This window comes from Drosophila kikkawai, chromosome 3R (assembly GCF_030179895.1).
Source record: "Drosophila kikkawai strain 14028-0561.14 chromosome 3R, DkikHiC1v2, whole genome shotgun sequence".
Taxonomy (NCBI): Eukaryota; Metazoa; Arthropoda; class Insecta; order Diptera; family Drosophilidae; genus Drosophila; species Drosophila kikkawai.
Window position 1 is genome coordinate 28506784 of NC_091731.1, and position 22495 is coordinate 28529278.

The following is a 22495-nucleotide window of genomic DNA, read 5'->3' on the forward strand; positions in this document are numbered from 1 at the left end:
CAGACATTTAAATGGCGCCGCTTATGCAATGCAAGGCACACATAAATCTTGGCCAAGCTGGCCAAGTGCAGAGGCAGATTAGATTGACCCGTTGCTGGCGATGGGTGGAGGACAATGGAACAGGTGGGCTAGGTCAGCGGTGGCTTACCGAAGGTAAACAGATCGCTTGAATTGCCGCTGGCCACGCATGAGTACCATTCTGACCCGGGGCATTTGCGTGTGACCACCCCCTCCTATGTTTTGCTAACCCATCGCTTCCTCAACTCAAAAAATCAACCCACTCCCGTGGATCCACTGTTTTTATTTCGCTTAGCGCTTTGTGAAAGTTTTTGCGTGCATTTCTATTTATGTGCCTCGCATAAAGTTTAGTGCGCCATCAAAATGCTGGCCAAGAAGAGCGGCGGCGGCGGCAGCAGGAGCCGGCTACAATGGCATATAAAAGCGAGCAGAGTTGCGTTAGCCGCCAGCGCCTAAAAGGCTGCACGCAATTTTTTCATTCGCCGCCATTTCGTGCGTGCCTGTGTGAACGCGTGGGTGTGTGTGTGTGTGGTAGCCGGCATGGGCGGTGTAAGTATGTGTGCTGCGGTTTGTTTGCATACAAAATTTGTACGTGTTATTTTAACTTTGCCGCTTTTATGTTCTATATATGTGTGCGTTATTTTTTGTATCTCCTTTGTTGGCGCTGCAAGGGGCCACCACGATTTTAACACCTCTGCAAGCGGGGAAGCCGGAGTAACTTTGGTCCTTCAGGTGTTAATGTCTGCTGTACGGTGTGTGTGTGTGTGTTTGCGTGTGTCTGGCTGCAGATAACGTTTCCGTATCCGGTTGCGTATCTCTGCCCGTGTATCTGTGTGCGCGGAAAAGAAGAAGACAACACTGTTTGCTTTCACATTTATATTTGTTTAAACACTCTGGGGAAAAAGGGTCTTGTCGTACTCGTTTATTGTTACATATACATATCGCCCTATATAGTAGTTATGTCCTCCGTACATTATCCTTCAGGTAATGCTACACACAATTAGGGGTTCTTCTGGGGAGACAGTTCGGCTACAACTTAGACCGCTAGCTTAGAGTTCTAGTTAAACAAAGTTCTTACGTCTACAGATATGACACATATCCAGGTTCTCTTTTATACAGGTCTTACAACTAGGGTGCGCCCTAACCGAAATTTCCTCTAGGGGGTTCTAGCTTAAGATCGATTTTAGCTGGAGAGTTATCAGTAATTGATCCGTCAACAATCTAATTTAATTTCGAGCTCCCTCTCCCTTTTCCAGACTCAATTTACAAAACTAAAAACAATGGAAAATACTTTTGGGAGTCAGGAAGCAAATACTTGCCAGAGATGTAACTGAAGAGGGGGCACTGAAAATTTTCCAGCTTACGTTTCCGATTTTTTGTTTTATTCTTTGCTCTCAGCAATTATGTAGTTTAAGCATCTGTTATGGCAAAGTTGCCGGCTCCCATTCGAAATTGATGCCACTCAGACGTATTTGACAAAAGTCCAAAGTTTGCCCTAGACTTTGTCGCTTCCATTGAAGTATTTACACAGAAATTACGCACAACGAACCCTCAGCTGGGCTTCTAGGGGGGACGATGGGCGGGGATATGTCGTATATATGGGATTGGAATTTAGTTACTTAACAATTTTGCTAATTGAATTCTCTGGGTCTCTGGCGAGACGAACTGCCCATCCTTTAATACTATTTAACTCGTTTCTGCTCGCGTTGCTTGTGATTTTTACATGCTATAACACATTTACCCCGTTTGTATGTATTTCAATTCTCGTCCTCGCTTACCAACTAAGGATATTACACTTAAAGTATACAAAATCACCATTTATGCTCTGCAATTGCAATTGAATTGAATTGAAATGAATGTTTGTTAATTGAAACGAGTCGAGCAGAATTCTGGCCATCTCCAGGAGCCCGCTTAGGTCAGCTCCGAGCCGAGCAGCCACTGTCCGGTCCTGGCCAGGATGATGGCAATGGTCAGGGAGCGGAGCAAGCTGCTCTGCGAGTGCCCGGCTGCGCCTTTCACTGCAAGGATTAAGTGGCAAAGGGGCGGGAAAGCTGAATTATTAAGGGTCGGAGACCACAACGTTTCAGAGGTCACTCACCCAGCAGCATGGCCTCGCGGTTGTCGATGATCCCCGGCCGCCGCTGCAGGACGCTCTCCTTGCCGCCCTTCCACAGGACCGGCGATATGCTGGCCAGGCACTTGACGCGCATGTCGCCCTCGTGGAAGTGGCGAGGCTCCAGCGGCAGCTGCAGGCCCAGCGTCGAGGTGATTAGCCCGTGTTTGTGCACGATGTCGTTGTACTTGTGCAGGTAGTGCTCGTCGAGGATCTGCAACGGAAAGAACAAGGGACCGCTTAACTGATGCACTTACCAAAAAAACACCCTAGCATCCTCTATAAATTGGAGTGTTTTGTCTATCTAAGAATTTAAATGCAAAAGCGATAATTTAAAACTGATTTAAATCTGGCTGAAAATCATTAATTTTGTGAGCCAGAATGGGGTCACTATTTAAAAGTGAGTGGAATTTAAGTGTTCAAAATATTAATTTAAACGCGGTTGCTTCTAATCTGTTTTCTACTAAATCTAATCTAATTTCTAAGCGGTTGTTTATTTTTGTCAATAAATTAATATGCATTTAAAAGTTAAATCGAAATTGAAATGCCAATAGAGGAGTTAAAAATTGATTATTATAATGCAATTTTATTGACATTTAAGCTAGATTCGTTTGCACAGTGTACCAGCGGAATTAAAAGCCTGCATCAGGAGTTTAGTTCCATCAAGTTCTAGGGGTTGGCACACGCGTCGTATGAGCAACTGAACGGAAACAGAAACGGGACCGGCAATGGGCGTGTCTGGTACATGTCTGGCAAATGCTTAAGGGGGATGCCTTTGTGTTCCAAGTGGGAATCGGAGTTGGAGTAGCAGTCGCATCCGGAGTCTGAGCTGAAGGTTACAATTACAAGAGCTTGATAATTCCTCCCTTTCATTGTTTGTCGCTGTCAGCAGAGTGCACCGCCATCACGAGGGGCGAAGATGGAGGGTGAGCATAGGAGAGGGATCCCGAAACGGGAGGGATGCTCATACTTACAACTGGCTCGCAAAGAAATAAAATCATTTGCCATAAATAAGAAAAATGTGCAGACCTGATAAAAAATGTGAAACGCTCAAATAAATAACTTGAACTTTTTCCCTGCTGCTTTTTTTTCGATTTGCTTCGAAATTGGGTTCTGCGAGGGTAATCGGAATGGGAATTCGAATTCGGTCTGTCCTCGCAGGGTCGGTGGGGAGGGGAAGAGGGGGTTAGCACTTTGCCAGCGAAATTGTTGCCATTTGTTAGGCGATTGGTTGGCCCGTGCCAGCCTTTGTGCTTCGGTTTAAACTTTAAAGGCATAAATTAAAACTGCGACCGAGTCCCACTCTCTGCTGACACAACAAACATGCTGGCAATGCCGTCAGCTGTCCTGTCCAGCCCAAAAAATAAAAATAAGGAGGAAATAAGGAAAACAGGCAATAAAATGAGGGCACTTAGAATGCCCGTCGCATTCCAGGAAACTTTCCCCGAAGACGCTGCCAAAATTTATTTCTACGCATTTTGCGGGCTGGCCGGGGCGGTTGTATTATAAGTTTGGCTTTTTTCGTGGAATCGCTGGAATATTTGGCCCCTGCTGATGGACACTTTTATTGTAAATTGCGCGAATGCCTGGCGGGAGAACAAGCATACGACATGTTGTACCAACGGCCAGTGGGCAAGACAAATGTTATTAAATAAACGTTCAACAACTTTATGCTCTCCAGGCTACCCCAATATATTTGAGGGATGTAACCGAGAGCGCCGCCGCTTCATTATTCAGGAAGGGTGATGAGGGATGTTGCCATCTGCCATGCCATTGTTGGAAGGCAAATAAACCGGGAATCGTGCCTAATCGCACCTATTGATTTTTCTCGTATTTATACAAAGCGAACAAGGGGCACGAAGGTCCCACACCCGCACCCGCACCCGTCCACTTCCTCGTCCCAACTCCAACTCCGTCTGTTTCCGCATCCCGATCCCCTCCAGCGTTGGACGAGGGGAAGTCAGCATGGTACAATGAACTAACTCGTACCTTAACGCCTCGATTCACACAATTTGAGTGCCATGTAGTCAGCGCCGACGATAAAATGCAGTGGTCCCACCCCAACCCGCTGGCCACCTCTCGATTCTGGTGTTCCGGCCATGGCAGACATGTAACGAGCTTTCGGCCAGATGGATGGCCCAGTCCCAGTTTCGGTTTCAGTTTCGGTCCCGTCCCCACCGAAACCTACTCCACACCCACACCTGGCCCAGCCTGAGCCCCCGACATCGGGCCATAAAACATGCCAAAGCCAAAAACGAGAGCCCGACCGTCGCTGCAGCTGAAGAAAAGCCGAAAAATGTATTCGAAGCTTGCCCGTCTACATGATTTTTGTTCATGAAATTATTTCAACAAGCTAAACCACTCGCTCGGCCAGCTGGGTCCATCGGCCCTCGATCCCAGTCCGATCCCAGCCCATCCCCCTGGGGCTCTGTTGTCTGCCGCGTTGTTAGAGGCTTAAATATTTACTGTATGCATAATTTCTACATTTTTTCCTGCTGTTCCTCCTGCGGGCTCTTGATTAGCGCGGGGCGGAGGCGAAGGAGCGTTTAGGTGTGGACCCCACACAAAAAAAGAGTGAATGTTGTAACATTTTATTTGCGAAAGAGGGATTGGCTGGTATACCGATAAAATCTAGCTTAAACTTTATGTTTTATATTAACTCTTCCTTTATTTAAAATGCTAGAAAAGTTAATCTGCAACCTCTACCGTTTTCAAAAAAGTATAGTTTCTCCTCGTACCTCCTTAGTTTCTCTATGTGTAGAATATCTAAACTAAATTCCGTGTTAACAAACTCACCGGCTGCTCGTTGACAAACCACTGAAGATGCGAGGCTGGATGCGACTTGCCCGACGTGCAGTTTAAGTACAAGTATTCGCCGATCTGATACTGATACTGCTGTCCCCTGATGTGCGGCCCGTCGCGGGGCAGAACTGAAAGAGAGGAGGTATATAGGTTACATCAATTATGGGAACAAGATTAGCATGAATCCAAGTGGATTAATGCCCGATATTATACGTTGCGATGTTATCTTCCCCAGCATTGAATCCTGTTCGTTCCCCCAAATTCTTGCCCGCAACCAGTCTCCAATAAATATTTGCTGCGGCTTCGCTCTTGGTTTGCCCTTTGGTCGTGTAATTTATTAACAATTTTTTCTACTGCTTTGCCGGGCAAATATTTACCAGGCACACACCACACGCACACTCACAAACACCCCATTTTGGTGGACTTCCCCCTTTCGCACAGACGATTTCAATGGGATATACAAATAAATATTTTTCCGCTGTCCAAGTAGAGCATAAAACACACAGATAAACCAACAGCAGCAACAACTGCAGTTGCAGGGGCAGGACTCGCTACACAAAATATGTTGTAAGCGGCCAGACTGCGGAAATATCCATTAAAATGGCATTTTAACTTATAAATCGCTGGCGTGGCCCCCGCACCCTCCGCCATGCTCCGCTCCACCAGGTCTTTTTATATATTCCCTTTGCCGCTGGCCATTTGGTTTAAGTAAATAAAAATAGTAAAACACGGCAGAAGCGGCGGGGGCGAGGCCAGCCAGCCGGGTTTAGCGCGTGTGTAAAGCGTTAAAAAATGCAGAGACCCGGCTGGGATTACAGGAATATGCTGTTATGAAACTAAAGCTTATGAATGACTTTTTAAAAGCATTTCCGCTCGCTCGCGCCGATAAAGAAACCCAAAACAAACAACAACAAGCCAGTCGCATTAGGCGACCAAAGCGAAAGCCGGACAGAAGCTGCAGAAATGAACTCTCGATCCGATTCAGAATGTACATATATATACATATATATATATATATATAGTGTGTGGGCGGCGGCAGGGAAAGCAAACCGCAGAAATGGTAAACAGAACAACGGAAACGCTTTTAAATATTCAATTTAAAACAGCTAAAGCTTTTACCAAAAATAATAGAATAATAAAGGAGCCTGGGCCCTATTGAAGGTCAAAGCTGGGACGCTTTTATGGGGAAGCTGATTTTCAGGGTCCCAGTTAACATTCCAGGTCGTAAAAGGAGATTTCCATCAATATGAATGACAGACTTTAATTTGAATTTCCCTCATCGGCATCGCATTTGTTTTACTTATTTAAACTATGTCCATCGTCAGTCAGGACCAATTTCCACACTAGCGTTTATTGAAAGTCAGTAATTCCTTTGCCGCTTATTGAAATTCCTTGCTCAGCAAGGACACCAGCAGATTGAATCGAAAGTTTGTGTACGAATCATGAATAGTATTCACATTTGGGTTCCGTCTGTATCGGAGTGCTGACGAGCAAATAAGCAAACAAGCTCCGGCACTGCGATGCCGATAATAAACCAGAGGGAAGCGGATTTAAAGTCCGCCCCCGCCCGCCCTACGCTCCTCCCGTATTTGCACTTTCAATATTTGCCTGTAATTGATGTGAAATTTTTTGGGCAAACATTTGCTCGTTTCTGTGCTGCTTGCGGGGTGCCGCAAATATAATAAAAACATGGACCCTAGTTCAGGCAAATCAGAAACGTGACTGTGAATTGATTGGAGCTAGGTACTTACACACAATGTCCATGCGACCCTCGCCCTGCACGGAGGAGAAGTTGGGCGCCTCGGCGGACACCTCGCAGCGGTACAGTCCGGTGGAGTTCAGGGTTAGTCCGCGTAGCAGCACGCGGCTGGCATCGGAGAGCTCCTCCTGAAAAGGGATGTCGAAGATTACCAGAATTAATAAAAGTCAGGATAGATTTTGTATAAGAATTAAAAGGCTTTACAGTAGGGATTGCAAGTATCCAAAAGATACACTTACTATGACACGCACTCCATCCACCCGGTAACTGGTCTTGGGTGGCCGGGCCTTTGGCACGTAGCGGTAGAACTCCTCGTTGTCCTTGTACCACTTGATTGCGTACAGAGCCTCTCCCTCCTCAGCCGGCTCCTCCTCCTCTTCCTCTTCGTTGTCCTCCCGATCGACACTGTCGTCCAAGCTGTCCGCCCGATCGAACTCGGGCATGTAAAGGGCCGGGCCGCCGTTGTTCGAAGAGCTCACCGACATGGAGCCACTGTGGGTGCTGGCACCTACCTGGGCGCCGAGATAGCCAGAGGCGGCACTGCCCCGGTAGACGCTGTGGCCGTAGGGTGACTTTTCCGGTGGAGCCGGCAGCTGCTGGTGGTTGCTCTGGTATTGTCGCATGGCAATGGGCTCTCGCTGCCTCTGTCGCTGGCCGTGCTGCCGTTGGTTCTGGCGCATCCGTGAGCGATATGGCGAGCGCTCCTCATCCAGCGCCTCGCCGTCGGGATAGTGGAAGTCCCCACCACCGTTGTTGCCTCCGTGGGTAGAGTGCCCGTGGCCATGGTCCCGGTCCCTGTCGTGGTCCGAGTGGCTCTGCAGGCCCGTAACGGTGTGGTGCGTCCGGTTAAGCTCGTACTGGCACTCGAGGAAGGCGGACTCCCCGCGCAGCTTGTAGGCCGGAATGGAGACCTTGATCATGCGCAGGCCCACGGCGACACCTGCAAGGATGAAATTTGGCTTTTAGAAATTTTAGTTTGAAAATGCCAAAACCACTCATAGCCTTAACCCTGAGAAAAATCAGTTTTTCACGGACCTTAAATAATTTTTTTCTTGATATAGACATTTTTCCGTGTGCCAAAATATGGACAAATATATTGAAATCAGCGCATCTCGGAAATCAATAAACTGACAAGGCACCCGGGGATATAGAGCGCATATTTGCATAAGAAAAGGGCGTTGAATGCGAGGCTATAACGCTGGGAGGAGAGGATTCTGCTGGCCCGCTGGGCATTCGCCAAGGATTACGACGGTCGTAGCAAGGCCGGAGGAAAATTAAAATATTTTCCGCACTTTCCGGGGCAGTCAGGAAGAGTCAACTTTTTGTTGCCGATGATGGCGCAAATTTCCCGCCTTCCAGGCAGCGCTGAGCAAGTATTTGCATAATTGATTTGTCCTCTGGACTAGGCCACTACTCCGTCCCGCCTCTATTGTCCTGTCCTGTCGCGGGCCTGGGCAAACAATTATTGTTTTAATTAAAAGGAACCCACGGTTTGATCGTCAATTGCTTATTTATGAGACGCAATTCTGAAATATGCTGGCGAAGGAGCAGGGCAAATTGCGGCAGGTGGAATGGCCAGGCCGTCGTCCTGAACGCAGGCTATCTGTTATCTTGTGTCGGGGCGGTTCGTAAATATTAATAAATGAGTGCGTAATCGGGCTTAATCCTTTGTAAAATTACAACGCCGCCGAGCGAAGGCCGCAAATTATGGAGTGGCGGCCCAAGGACAGGGGCCACAGCACAGGATATTGGCCGTTTATCCACATCCTGGCTGTCACTTGGCCCCGAACAAATGCGGCGTTTTGCGGTTTATTTGGGCGAAGCTGCTCAGCCAGCGTTAAATTAGACTCACAGCCGTCATAAATATTTGAATATCCGAGCTGAAATGTCCGGCCATTAGGAGCAGGGAGGTCGGCTAATTGGCCATTGGCACTGCCATTGGCAGCTGGAAAACTTTGCCGGCCGCTTGAAGACGTCAGCAATTGAATGGGATTAAACAGATTGTCAGTCTCTGATCTGGGACTTTGCGAACAAAACTTTTCCATTGCAGCTGCACAACTTTTCCGGCTCTCAGGGGCCGGGAAAACCGATTGAAGCTAATGTCGAACGATTGAATTGGCGGGACTCTGGCATGCGGCTGTGGATGCGGTTCCGATGGCGTATACTTGACATTCGAGAGTGCAGTAAGCAATTATGATTTTCTGAGCTGTATTTAATTAGGGAATGAATTAGATTGCGTTCACTTCCATCGCCGAAATATAAACGAGTCAGTGCCAGAATTTTGCATTGAAATGTACTGCCTTGCCAACTTCAACTAATTACATTTGGGCATTAATTAGCGCGGAATGTGGAGTCCTTGGCGTGGGCTTTAATGGCGGCACACGTTGTTTAATTGGCCAATTTTTATGACAGCGACTTTGATGGACGAGTCGGGGTGCGTCCGCCACGCCCACCTGCTGATGTCAGTCGGGAAATAGGCTTAATGAAATTAAGCTGCCTGGAACCAAAACAAAGGCCAAACAGGCGCCGACTGCAGATGCGGTGCGCTGCGAGCCAAGTCAAGAAAAAGCGGCCCGGCCCGGCCCGGTACGGGAACAGCAGCCAACACATGTCATTTGGGCAACGCTACAAAGTGTCTTAATGTTAATTATAAAACAGCAAAGTCCCGTCAGAGCAGCAGCACACACACAGCCCCAAAAGCCGAAAACCAGTCTGTCAGGATCGAAAAGGATGGCAGGGATGGCAGCGCGCACAATGGGTGAAAGTTGCATGAGAGCTGATTAAAATTGCCTGCAACAGGGGTGCGGGCGGACGGGCAGAAGGGGTGTGCTTTCAAAGAATTTTTGCCCAGTGAGTGAAACGTACAAGCCACCCCTCCTGCATTGATAACAGCAGAGCCAAGTCGAGCGGAGCGGAGCGACGAAAGCTTACATTCAGAGCCCAAATTAAATTACAAGTTGACTTGCCCCGGAATGGGATTCCATTTCAATGAATTTGTGGAAAAACACACATACAAGTTGTAAACATGCCGGCAGCCAAGTATCTCAACATTGTCTAAATGCATCCTTACGAGGGGAAGTGGCCTGTCCTTTTAGGGAAGGAAATATAAGCTTTTGAATGAATTTTGGAAGCTCAAAGCAATGAGGTACATATTTGTAATTATTAAATTCTAATATGTGTCAACTTAAAATAAACTCATGGACATTTCCTTAATTATTTTAATTGTAATAAAAAGTCGATCCAAAGAAGTACATAGTATTGTGTCTTAATTAATCTGTTCTGATACATAAAATGTAACCAATTTAAGTATATTTATTAAAGAGTATATTTTGTTTGTCTATATTATAAGAACCCTCACCCATAATTTCAATTATAATTAACATTTATGTGGGGAATACCAGTATGCCCTGGGGTAAAGACAACGAAGGCGTTCGCCCAAAGAGTAAAACTTTTAAACGTCTGCCTATCAGTTCGCCCCGAAGCGCCTGAAAACTAGCAGCACCACTTGACTATGGCTCCGCGCTCCTTTCAAAGTTGCTAAAATAAAGTTTCATATTTAAATTAGTATGTAAAGTATCCGCAAAGCAACGCGGCGCACTTGATGTAAATTGAATATGCATAAGCAGCAGGAGGGAATATCATTCAGTATGCATGATAATTTCGTTCATTAACGCATATTTAAACAGGGCAACCCCGCACCTCGTTGCCGGCTTGGAGCTGCCTCTCAGCTCACCTGCAGGTTAAGTAAGTCCTCCGGATCCGACAGCCCCCGACTTCTCTGGTGTTTAGCATAATTCGATAAAATTGGCAAACAGGACGGGAGGAGGCGAAACAAAACGAAAAGAAGCGAAATGAAGCGAACCGAGCAGGGCCGAGGGACAGAAAAGTGGAAAGGCAAACAAAGAAGGAGCTGGCAGCTCCGGAAGGGCGAGAGAAGGGAAAAGCGAAAAGCGGAAAGGGCGGGTGGCACAAGGTAAACTGACCCACTGTGCGTTGCCAAATAGCGCATAATGAAGGCCGCCATTAGGAGATAAAGTCGGCAACAAAAATCGGTTGTAGCAGCTTAGTTGGTATCAATGATGGGGAAACTCGGATCGGTTGAACGGCCCCTAACTTTATACCACTAATGAGTTTGCGCCTTCACAGCAATTATGCGGCCCGCTCAGGGAGCTGGAGGCTGGCTGGCGACTGTAGAACAAACTTTGCTATCTGCTAAATCATTCTGCGCCCTAAATGTTGGCCCGAACCCGAGACCTGGCAGACAATGCGATAGGCTGTCCCGCGGAAATGTTACCGAAAAGTGTCAAAAAACTGGAAGACACAACAACAGGGACGGGCGGCTGCCATTGATAGTGAACCGAAGACCAAGTTGGAAAGGCGGCAGCTCATTAAGGCCGCATTTCTTATTTGCGGCGTCTAGACTTCATTAAAAAGTCCGACGTTCGTTTTTCGCTCGCACTTTTTTTGCTCCTCCCCGACTCGGGCCTCGTGCCTGATGAATATTTATTGCGGCATTGACAGCTTAAACTCCGCTTAATGTTGTTTATTAAATGCGTTTAAAAAACAATTACTGCAGCCTCGAATTGGTGGTGTGGCCTTGTTCTAAATACGCAAACAATTATATTTAAAAAAACACAGCGGCAGCGGCGAAAACAAAATGCAAACTGAGAAGGATGTGGAGGCGGAAAAAAAGGACCTAGACGAAATTGTAATGAAAAAGCCTTTGGGATAGTTTTAGCTGAGTTTGTGCAGTAACCGAGCGGCAACAAAGGCTATCCTTGCTGCTGGCAAACAAGAACAATGCTTGGGTAGCGGCAGCGGCGGCGCAAAAAAGTATGCAACAGTTTTAAATGGCAGAGAAGGCGAAAGTACTCATACGCCCCGTTGGCGCTGCGCGATTGCGTGTGCATTTTGTTCTTGTTGCTTTCGTTGTTATTTTTGTTTGCAGGCACCACAACAAGGGTAAAAAAGGCAGAAACAACATGCAAATCTGTTCAAGCGCTTCTGATGTATTCAAGTTGACACAAATCTGGCGCAAATCCTCGCACACACACGCAGACATACAGACACTCGGAGGCAAAATGGCAACTCAACTCTAAGCGACACTGACAAGGCAAACTAACACACACACACACTTACACTCGCACTGAGGCAGAGAGTGTGTAATGGCGAGACTGGCAACACAACATTTATGAATAAAATAGAGAACAGCAAGAGAACACCGACAGCGACAGCAACAGCAGCTGACGAGCGAGAAACGAGCAAATTAAAATCAAAATAACCGCAGGTGATGAGCCAACAGGGAGTGGGAAGGGGGAAAGGAAAGCCGGGGAAATGGAAAAGCGGGTTGCTGAGCTGGCGTGTAATTGAAAATAAGAATAACAATGGCCATGCCCGGACAAAGACGTAAAGCCCTGGCGCAGCATGTAAACTGTCGCGCCGCACGGTGTATGCGCAATGTTTGATCACATGGCCAGGACTCATTTGTAGCCACTTAAAGTTGAAAGAATTACACGGAATCCACCAAGTATGAGGCGGAGCTCACGTTCCACAAACAATTTGCCAAAGTTCTTCTCCATTGTTGCAGCTGCGCGATTCGCGAGAAAGTGGCTGGAATCGTCGGGAGTTTGCCCTTCGGAAATCGATGTGCGCACTGCACTTTGGGTTTGGGCGCGATTACATATTTGTAAAATGAAATGGAATTTATGCACACCCTCTCGCGTTCCGTGGTCTTGCGTCACTACCGTATAATACGTGTGAGTGATTTCCCCCGAGAACTGGGGCGAAAATGCAGCCGGCAGGTGGAGCGGCGGAGAGCTGCCTGCGTCTGTCAAGTCACGTTCTGGCTGCACTTGACAGATGCGTAAGCGAATGGAAATTGAGCCAACTTCGGCACATACACATGCACACGTAAATTGACAGCTCACTCAGCGGAGGAGCGAGGAAGGATGGGGAGCTGCTGCGGGGCCTGAGTTGGAGCCGCACATTAAGCTACGGGAAATTCTATTAAAAAAATTATCATGTTTTATTTAAAATAAAGCGAAAATTGCCCGGCCAAGTGGCGCAACCTTGGGTCGTTCCTCACTCATTTGTATGCGCTCCGCATGCGGCACACAAGAAAAATAACTGAAATAAGTGAAACGAGCGGGTCGTGGCAGGGGATCCTGGGAATGGCATGGCGGCTGGTTGAATGGCGGAATGTATGTCGGGGATTAGTGGGCGGTTATGCCCTTTTTTTGGGCTGCCGACACGCACAGAGAGTTACATATGCGACTGCGGTATGTGCGTTTGGGTGTTAAAACGCCACAAGTGACTTTGTCGAGCAGTTACAATTTGCTTTTTATTGACTGGCAAGGTGTCGACACGCGCAGGCATTGAACTGGAAATGCTCGGTAAAGGCCCGTCCGCCCACAGCCACCCATCGAACGACATTGAATACTTTGCACTCACCTTGCAGCAGGCAGCAAATGAACACAATGAGTCGTGTATCGTTTGTGTATTTCATGTTTATCGCATAATATGTAATCCTTGGCGAAACAATAACAGAGATGGCAATGGTGATGACGATGCCGGTGTGCGGCGAATGGAAATCTGGAAATCCGCTGGCTGGGAAAACTTTTCTGACTCTGTTGGCTTCTTGTGCTGATTTAAGCGTTTTTCCCAGGCTCCCTTGGCAGGGCTTGGCTTTCCTTTCCTTGCGTTGCCTTGCCGCTTATTGTTGCCTGATGGGACTTAGCTCGGTTTGTGTTTTCTCTGCGTATTACTTTGGGAAACTTTTCGCATAAACTTCCAGCCTGTTGCCATTAATAGTTGGCTCGATCCTGTGGCCAAGGACAAGTGCTCCGACAGTCTCATGTGTTCCCGCTGCAGCCAGCTCATTAAACTCGGCTTTGTCCCGCTCTTGCAGCCTGCAAAGAAGAGCAAAATAAATGGGTTTTAATAAAGTTTGATGGCCTGCCTGGCTAAGGTAAAGTTATCCTAATCGTTCGACTCAGGTCCGGGGGAGGGGTTCTCTGATATACTGGCCAGCTTGTGCCATTTTTCACATTCAACCCGCCCCCAAATACAGTTCGCTTTTCAATTTGTTTTGCACTCTGGCTCAACGGGAGGTTGGCCGAGTTCATCATTTCCATTTCTCTCCGGGTCAGAGCACTAGCAAAACATTTCCCTCTTCAAGGCAGCCCGAGAATAATTCTCAATCAAATGACATTGTTTCGCTATCCGTTTCTCTTTTCTCAAATGACAGTAACCTCAATTTGGTCATCAGCAAATGATTTCGGTGACCGGAATGCAGAGACAACTTATTGATTGTGCTCATTGTTTCCTGGTTGGCACTCGGAATGAGAATGGAAATGGAAATGCTAGTGAATGTGGAACTAGAAGTGGAAATGGAAATGAGGACTCATTACATAACACTCCCATCAGCATTAGGCTGTCATTTATATTTGCCACAGGAGCCAAGCCACACTTTCCTCGCGTCAGATGTTCGAGTGGAAATAGATTTGGCCAGTGCCGAAACTTATAAATAAACCTTACAAATCGAAGGACGATGAACGAAGGACGTAGGCTAATGCGTGGGCGTTGCGTGGGCGTGGGCGTTGACAGCTGTTGTGGCAACTGCCGCAGCTGAGGTCATAGGTCAGGTCGTGTGTGCCGCTGCCGCAAAGCATTACAAAATCGAACGAAATTAAGAATTCATATGGAAATGCTTTTGCCTTTGAGCAAATCAGAGCTGAATCAAAATCCATAAAAAACTTTCTAAGAACACACAACAAAATGTATTAGAAAAATTCACAGGAAGGCGACCCGCTGATGCCCTGCCCAGGGATTTTTTCCTGCGGCGCAAGAAATAAAAACGGCAGGCGTATTCCCGGCCTCACATTCCCACTCAGCTAATGGACATTTGTCTAGCAAAAAACAATGCTCAAGGACACGTGCCGGGGCCCTCAGCCGTCGAAGTGCTCATGAAATGCGCATAAATCAAGGGGCCAGCAGTTCGTCCTGCGGTCTGATATCCTTGGATTCTCGGGCCGGGCCAAACATTTGGCGCTGCCAGGCTCTTAATGAAAAATGAAGCTGAAATAATCATAAAAAAGATGGAAGGAAAACAACTTTCGGGTGGCAGCCGGCAGAGCGGAAATGTAAATGCCAAGTAAACTGTGACGCTCGTCGCGTCTTATTCTTTTCGCATTTGGCAACAGAACAGAAACTTTGCCCGGACCCCGGACCCCGGACCCCGGACCCGTATTCCGGCCCGGACTTTTTGTTCACACTCGGAGATGGATTTGTCTGTTGCGTTGCTTCATTATGCGCAGTGCCAGCAAAGTTTGTTTGCTCTCCTTCTCTGTCTTTCTTTCTGCCGCTCCTGCTCCTGCCACTACTCCTGCTGGTCCTCCTCCTTAGCTTAGCCCAAAGTGCTGCGCCTGCGATTATGCAGCAAAAACTTTCGGAGCGCCGCCATTTTGCATTGCAAAGCGCGGGCAACTCAAATTGGGTTGCTCGAGAGTTATCCCGAATGGATGGCACAGCCAAAAAAGTTCCTATTCCAAGGGATTGAAAAATATCTTAGGGAGACTTGAGGTTTTGTGGAGGATCGGGTTGAAATTAGGTTAAATAAACCATTTCTTGCTTAATAATTTTAAAGAATAAATAATTAGAAAAGTACACTAGCTAATTTCGTATATGTTTTTATAATATTAAAGGAAAACTTAAAAAATAAAAATAAAATAACCTTGAAGACTTGGTAAAAACTAAGAGCTCTTGTGCACTATAATATAATAAAATGCTCCAGCTTAAAGTCTAAGGAAATTCTGATGCTTTTATACTTTTATGTATTATCTTTCTTTAGTAAGCCCCCGAGCATTGCTTTTCTCGGAGTGAAGGAACGAGCGAATGAACTGCTGGCTGCCAGCATTTTTACGCTGCATTTTCCAGCTAAGTTGGCTAATTCTTAAGTTGCTTAAATATGTGCAAACATCGCGCGACAAATGTAATTCGTCTCCTGGCATTGTGTGCGGCTACCTCCCCTGGCCCCCTTTGGTCCCGGAAGCTGCTTCGGGACCCCCCTTAACCGCTCGTCAACCAACGCTGCCACTGGGTTGGCAACTTTCCTAGTTGCGGTCCCATCATATTAGAATGCAGCTCCATCCTCTGCTGAACTTTCGCCATGCAGCTCTGCAGTTTCTGTGTGTTTTCCCACCCCCGCCCTAGCTCTTTTTCGTCCTGCAGATCCTTTGTATTTTTGTCTCTATCGGAGCGACTGTGTTGTTATTGTTGGTGCTCTTGTTGACTGCAGAAGTTATTAAAGCTGCAGCCGCACTTTATTATTGTGAAACAAAACCCGAAACAACAACAAACGCAGAGCTGAGTCGCAAGTTTTTCCTCAGTCCTTGCCGTGTGCCTGTGTGTCTGTGTTGGCCTGTGTGTATCCTGGCACACTCACACACGTGCAAGCTGGTATTGTTTATCTTTCACATTGTTGACACAACTTTGTAGGGTCTGTTGAGGGTATGTTTTCGGTGGAGGTGGAGGTGGAGGGAGAGGGAACCTAGTGGGTAGGTAGTGTGCAGTGTGTATCCGTGAGCAGCCGGGATATCATTTGTATTATGGTAATTTAATATGCATTAGCCAATGCCATGGCCCAAATCGATTATTTTAGCAATTATTATAATTTCCAAACGGCGATGGCCTGGCAAATTAAATTTGTTCCTCCGACCAGATTTCCATTTTCGTTTCCCCCTGCACATGTACACACACACATAGTGCCACAAGTGACCTAATAATGTCGGGGGTCGCAGCTGAAGGGCCCGGCCCCGAACGGTTTGTCGTTGTCAGAATGTCAACCAGCTATTTACATCTCGGTACACGTGTTTGTGCCCATATGTGCATTGTGTCTGTAATGCTATTGATTTTTCATTTGACACATGGGTCGCACTTATCACTACACACACACGCGTTCATGTACATTCATATATGCTGGGGTGCGCGGACAGGTGGCCTGGTCAGGTGTGTGTTGGTTTAGGGTGGACGGCAAAAGTTACATTACCAAAAATCGCATTAAAATTCAACAGGCTAAATTATTGTTGGCACAAAGTCAAAATGTTTGGCACTTAATCCAATTTAAAATACATTTTGCATTAGCGCTCGGGGCCAAATTCAGTGCGGATAAGTGGGGCCCGGCAGTTAATTAGCTCTGAACAAAGTGGTCGGGCTGGAATTAAAGGGAAACCTCAGAGAGGTTTTGGCTCTCGGGGACATTAATGAGGTGTTTTCAGATGCTCTCCGCACAGATCCACTAAATGGCAATCAGGGCAGAGAGTAAATCAAGCGAAGCTCTGCTCCCACGACACTTCCGGAGCTGTCTGGCTTTCCTTTTGAAAATATATTAAATTCCATCTCCTGCCATAAATTCATGTGGCTTTGCTGTGGCAACACAGAAATCACACACAGCGACTCTTGGAAAGTCCCATGCCGCTTGACAGATTAGAGACCAGGATATCGATGACAATTGATGGGCAACATTTATTTTTTGTTCTTGCCCAGCTTCCTGCTAGATTCGTTCCGATCTAACGAAAGTGAGTCGTAAAAACATTTCATAAAATGCAGCTGCCAACTGCCAAAAAATAACAGCAAATAAGGGAATAAACAAGCGGCGCATGATTGACAATGCAAATTCATTGGGGAAATGTTTGCCGATGTTGTAAATTTTATTCGCCCGCACCGCTGGAGGGAATGTAGGAGTCAGAGCCAGAGCCGGTCCCTGACGAGTGTTTTCTTTGATGGCCTTTTCATTGAGTGCTCAACTAATAAAGTTTCGCATATGCGGACAAATATCACGTGCTGGGAATAAAATGAGTTTATGAGCGCACACAAAAAGATGGAATGGAACCAACTAAAAAGTGTTTATGGTTTCCTCTTTTTATGTTCTTCGACCTCAGACCTCATGCGGAGGCCCAACTATTATAAATAAATTATCATTTGCCTAAGCCGGCACGAAGACACGTTTGATGATGGCCATTATTTTTTTTTTTTTTGCAAGCATTTGTCCCATGTTAATTTCGACTTAAACTTTTCGAGTCAGCAGGCTGGGCCCAAAAATTAAATCAACAGCGCAGGGAAAACACCGTGAAAAATGCTCATAAAGGAAGTCGATGCAGCAAACAAAGGCCGGAACGGAGGACATTCATTGACATAAAACTTAAATTTTTAATGCCAGAGACCCGGCTACCCCTGATCCCGAGTCCCCCCCTTCCGCGTTCCGCACTCAATGTGTGTCGTTTCAGGTGCAAGACACATAAAAAATAAATGAGCACAGTACAGCAAGGAAAACGGTGAGAAAGGAAAGCCAAACAAAAATACAAGCGCCCGGCGAAACACAAAGCAGCTCGGCGTGGAAAATAAGTGGAAAGCCACGGCGTGCCGTAATTGTGCGGGCAGAGAGGCCGACGGAGGGGAAAGGGAATATCTGAGGGGGGAGGACGACGGGCTTCCACATTTTGTCACCCAGCCGCGTAACTTGCGACAATTTTTTATGGCAAACAAATTTTGTTTTTGTTTCTCGCGACGCCACAAACAGAAATCGAGCCGCAGCAAAGCCAAAAACGAAGGCAGAGGGACTTTCGGCGGAAAAGGAAATGAAAAAGTACTTAATATTTCACAAAAGCGAACTGAAAGGCAATTTACAGAGTGAAACGAAAGCGAGTGGAATATGGCAGACTAATGGAAATTGAAAGGCGAATATTCGAGGAATAACCAGCAAACGGAATTCAAATTCAATGGAATTCCCCAAGGGCTTGCGGCTTCCCCAGCGGAGTGCCATGTTCCGAATAAGCCAAGGCTCATCAGCACTGTCTATAAATAGTTGCCCGGTTAGGCCAGACTACCTCCGACAGACCTTACATGGAGAAAAATCTTTCAAATTCAGGAAATAATATTTCTAAACTAAAGAGTCCAGAGAAAATGTACATTGACCTCTGACGAAGTGATTTAATTTCATTAAATGAACAATTAAAGCTCGAACTTATTTTCACTGAAATTTTCTTAATTTTCCCCCTTTGAATGCCCAAAAGTAATACATTATTATGCGCAGTGTACACATTCCTCAGCAACTAGCATTTCTCGTATTGCCAAGGCAACTTTGTGGCTACATCCTCCTCGTATCTTCGGGTACTTTCCCATTCCCATGGCGTTGGTCTGGCAACCGCAGCTCAACGCGGCCAAAACCGACGTCTGTCCCTTAAAGGGCATCCATCGGCTTCCGTACCTCTCCCCACCAAAATGATACGCCTTCCCCTGACGTGCCACCCCTCCGCCCCCTGGGCACCCACACAAGTTGGCGCGTGAGCCGCGAGAGAAGTCAAAAAATTAAATGCTATACGCAAGATTTGTTGGCTGCGAATGTTGTGCCCGAGAGGACCTGGCATCAACCTGCAGGCTCCGAGCACCTGTGCGTATGAGTGATACGCCAGGGCCCTCCCTGCCTGCGCAACGAGAAAAATAAATTTTACATGTGAAGCGAATGAACTCCAAATTGATTGGCTCTCCCGAGGGGTGAGTGAGTATGTGTATGTTTGCGGGGTTCCGTAAATATTGAAATAATTAAATTGCATTTTAATAAATTAAATGAAAAAGTATACATATTTGAGGATTCAGATTGCGGCAAGCTGGCAGTAAGCCGAGTAACCTAATTATGAGCCAACCACTTAAGCTCCTTAATTGGACAAAGGCGAAAAGGGTCGGTTCGGACACGTGAATGCGGTCAGGATAGGGGAAATAGTTTAGAAAAGTATCCCTAATTTTAGCAAAACCCTTGGAGTCGCATCTCTCTCTCTCTCAGCTTTCTTATAATTGTAGTCCCCGCTTCCTTTGAAGACCTGCCAAGAAAGCAATGCCAGCAGCGGGATGAGGAGCAGAGCAATCCCTAATCCCTATGCCCGGCCACCTAGCTCCCTCTCCGGGGATCCCGGCTCGTATTGTTGACTGCGCCGGAAATTAAGCGCACCGGCAGAAGGAAGTCTGCCCTAATGTACTAAAGTGAAATAACGTGTATGCCATATCTTGGAACATGGCACAGATACAGATACTCCGATGCGGATACACGGTTACCGAAGCAGATCCTGCTGCAATGCAAATATCGTCAAGAAAAAATCTATAAATTTCAACAATTTTAGCGCGACTTGTTTCTGAGTTTAGGTTAGGCCTGTCCTATATTAACACTTATTTGCATTCGATCCGACTCCGGAAAGTGACATTTATTTAAACTACATAGAAAAGCATTTCGTGATGAAATTTCCATTACGGGAAAATCTACGTCGGTTGTGCAGCGATTTCGCTTATGATAACCATTTGCCGGAGGGCAAAACTTTCGGGCCGCCGCGATGCCAATCATATGAGAGAAGGCAATGCCAGCATAATTTTTTCTGCGCGACGATAAAAACTTTCTCCGGCCGGAGAGGAAAATACAGGGGGACGGGACATGGAACGGGGAGGAAAAGCAAATATGAAGCGCGCTCGGAAAAACTGTTTGGCGAAAAAAAGGCGACATATAATTGGAAAACTTTCGGTAAAAGGCGATGGCGACAAGGCAAAGTGTGAAGAAATATTTAAGTTCGTTCAAGTGGCGTGAACTAAATTGAAAATAGAAGGCAGAAAAAATAAAAGCAGTGGAAATGGGAAGACGGAGAAAACAGGGCTGGCCCTAGGCGGGCGGTAGTTGCTTAACTATTTATGGAATTATTGAAATGTCAATTACCTTTCTATGGCCAATCAATACAGAAATCGAAGCGAAAGGCCAGCGGTCAAAAAGAAAGAGCAGAAAACGGGGAAATACACACATATATTGGGATGTTTGCTGGCAGGGGTAGGTGCAGGGCGGGCGGATTGATAAATATCGCTGAATGCATAATTTAATTGACTTTTATGGGTGTGCCGGCAAGCCCCACAATTTACACCATTGTTTGTTTTTGCATATAATTTCAATTGAATTTTAATTGAAATTATGACGACTTCAGCCCAGGCAAGCCGAGCGGAGCGGAGCTCCACTGAGCCGGGCTCAACGGATTCGCACTGAGCCATTGTTTTCCTAACCGTCGCGCTTTGTTTGTGCGGCCTGGCCATAATTTCAGTTGCGGTCGTGGGGCGGGATTACAATGGCAACCGTTTAGCATATTAGAATGTGCATTGTTTGCGCCCGACTCCCACGTACGCACTGGATGACCGCCCAGGGGGCTCTCTGCACCGGTTCAGAGGTCAAATCCTGTTTAAGTTCCAGCTGGGACTTTAATTTGGGTGGACACAAGTTTGGGTGGCAGCCAAAAATAGTATATAAAAACCATAAACAAAACAATAATTCATAAATTAATAAATAATTTATTTGGTTTTTCTGTCACATTTCCGATTGAGTTTTCCATTGCCTTAAAGTCTTGTGCATTTCTGTAAAGCATGTATTAAATTCTATTTATATCCAACAGATGACAACAAGTTAATAGTCAGTAAGAATAAAACTGCTCTTTTTCCACTAAGAGATTCCCATAAACCCTATAAAATGAGCGGAAATATTTTAAGAATTTAAAGTGGCCCTGCCTCATTGTGTAACATTTGTTTTTATAAGAGTCTGGCTCACTGGCCCTCCTGTCCTTTCTGCTGCATAAGTAAAGAAAACAAATAAATAAATTGCTGCCCTGACCAGGACTCACACACGTACACACATTCCTGTTCAGTTTGGGGTGCGTGTGTGGGAGAGTTGGCTTTCATAAATTTGATATGTATGCGAATTCCTTTCGGTTTGTGGTTGGGGTTTGGTTTTTGTCAACCGAATGCCGTTCCCTGGGCTTCACAGGTTGCCATTTTAGCCTTAATTAGATTTCCTGCCACTCCCCTCCATCACGGTATTTGCACTTGCCTTTGATGGGGTTTTCATTCGCCAGGCGCTACGTGCCGTTTGTCTTGCTGGCTGATAATTCCACTTAGGCGAACGAGAGCTGGCCAAAAGAAACCCGCTGTTAGCCCTCTTCGACTGGCTCTGGCTCACACGCTGACATGCACTCGTTGCCGCGACATGCAATTCACGATGGCCACCAGGTCCGCGGGGCGCCCGGAACTTTAATTGCCCGCACACGGCTGGGGGCTCAGTTTTGGGAGCAAAAAAAAGATGAAAATCGCACTAGCCACAAATGTGTTTTCGCGCCTTTGCCTTCTGACTTTGGCCACGTTCAGACACACGAACTTCGGTCCTTAGTGCCCCCGATTGCCACTCGATTCACTCAATATTTCGAAACCGACCAAAGACCGCTGTGCACGTCCTTTCGACAGCTCGCACCGATTTTAACTGAAGGGCCACGGACAGGAGCGGCTGGATTTGTTTATGGCTCGTCCTCGTAGCGAGTCCTTCGTACCGAACCCTCGGCGCCAAACAAGAGCTTTTTAGAACACGGAGAGCAGTCTTGAATATCGTAAATTTAAGAGAGGAAAATAACGTTCTCTTAGCTATTTGGCAACAGGCATTCAAGATTATTGAACGTGAATTATAAATTATCATTGTTAGCTTCTTTGCTTTGTTATCATTTTAATAATATAATCAATCCTTTACAATACTAAATATTATTTTAAAATTATTTACTGCATTTCCTTAAAGGTACTCTAATTATTGAAATTAAAGTGGAAGCATAATCAATATGCTCGGTTTATTTTATAGTCAACATTAATTTATATGTAAGTGAAAGCAAAAAGAAGTCAGTATCTCCATTAAATGAGGGTGTCTTTAATAGCCTGGGATTTTCTGGTTCAAAAAGCTATATATTTATGTA

At 46.3% G+C, this 22495-nt stretch overlaps 1 protein-coding gene across 1 annotated transcript; it reads right to left on the reverse strand.

The window, feature by feature from the left end:
• Positions 1-904: 904 nt before the first annotated feature.
• Positions 905-21996, reverse strand: beat-IV (beaten path IV). Its single transcript, XM_070287429.1, has 7 exons — positions 21592-21996; positions 13143-13600; positions 6932-7632; positions 6685-6820; positions 4928-5061; positions 2117-2345; positions 905-2036 (listed from the first exon to the last, which is right to left on the reverse strand). The coding sequence occupies exons 2-7, from the start codon at positions 13195-13197 to the stop codon at positions 1930-1932; spliced, it is 1362 nt and encodes a 453-aa protein (XP_070143530.1). The 5' UTR covers positions 13198-13600; positions 21592-21996; the 3' UTR covers positions 905-1929.
• Between the last annotated feature and the right edge of the window lie 499 nt (positions 21997-22495).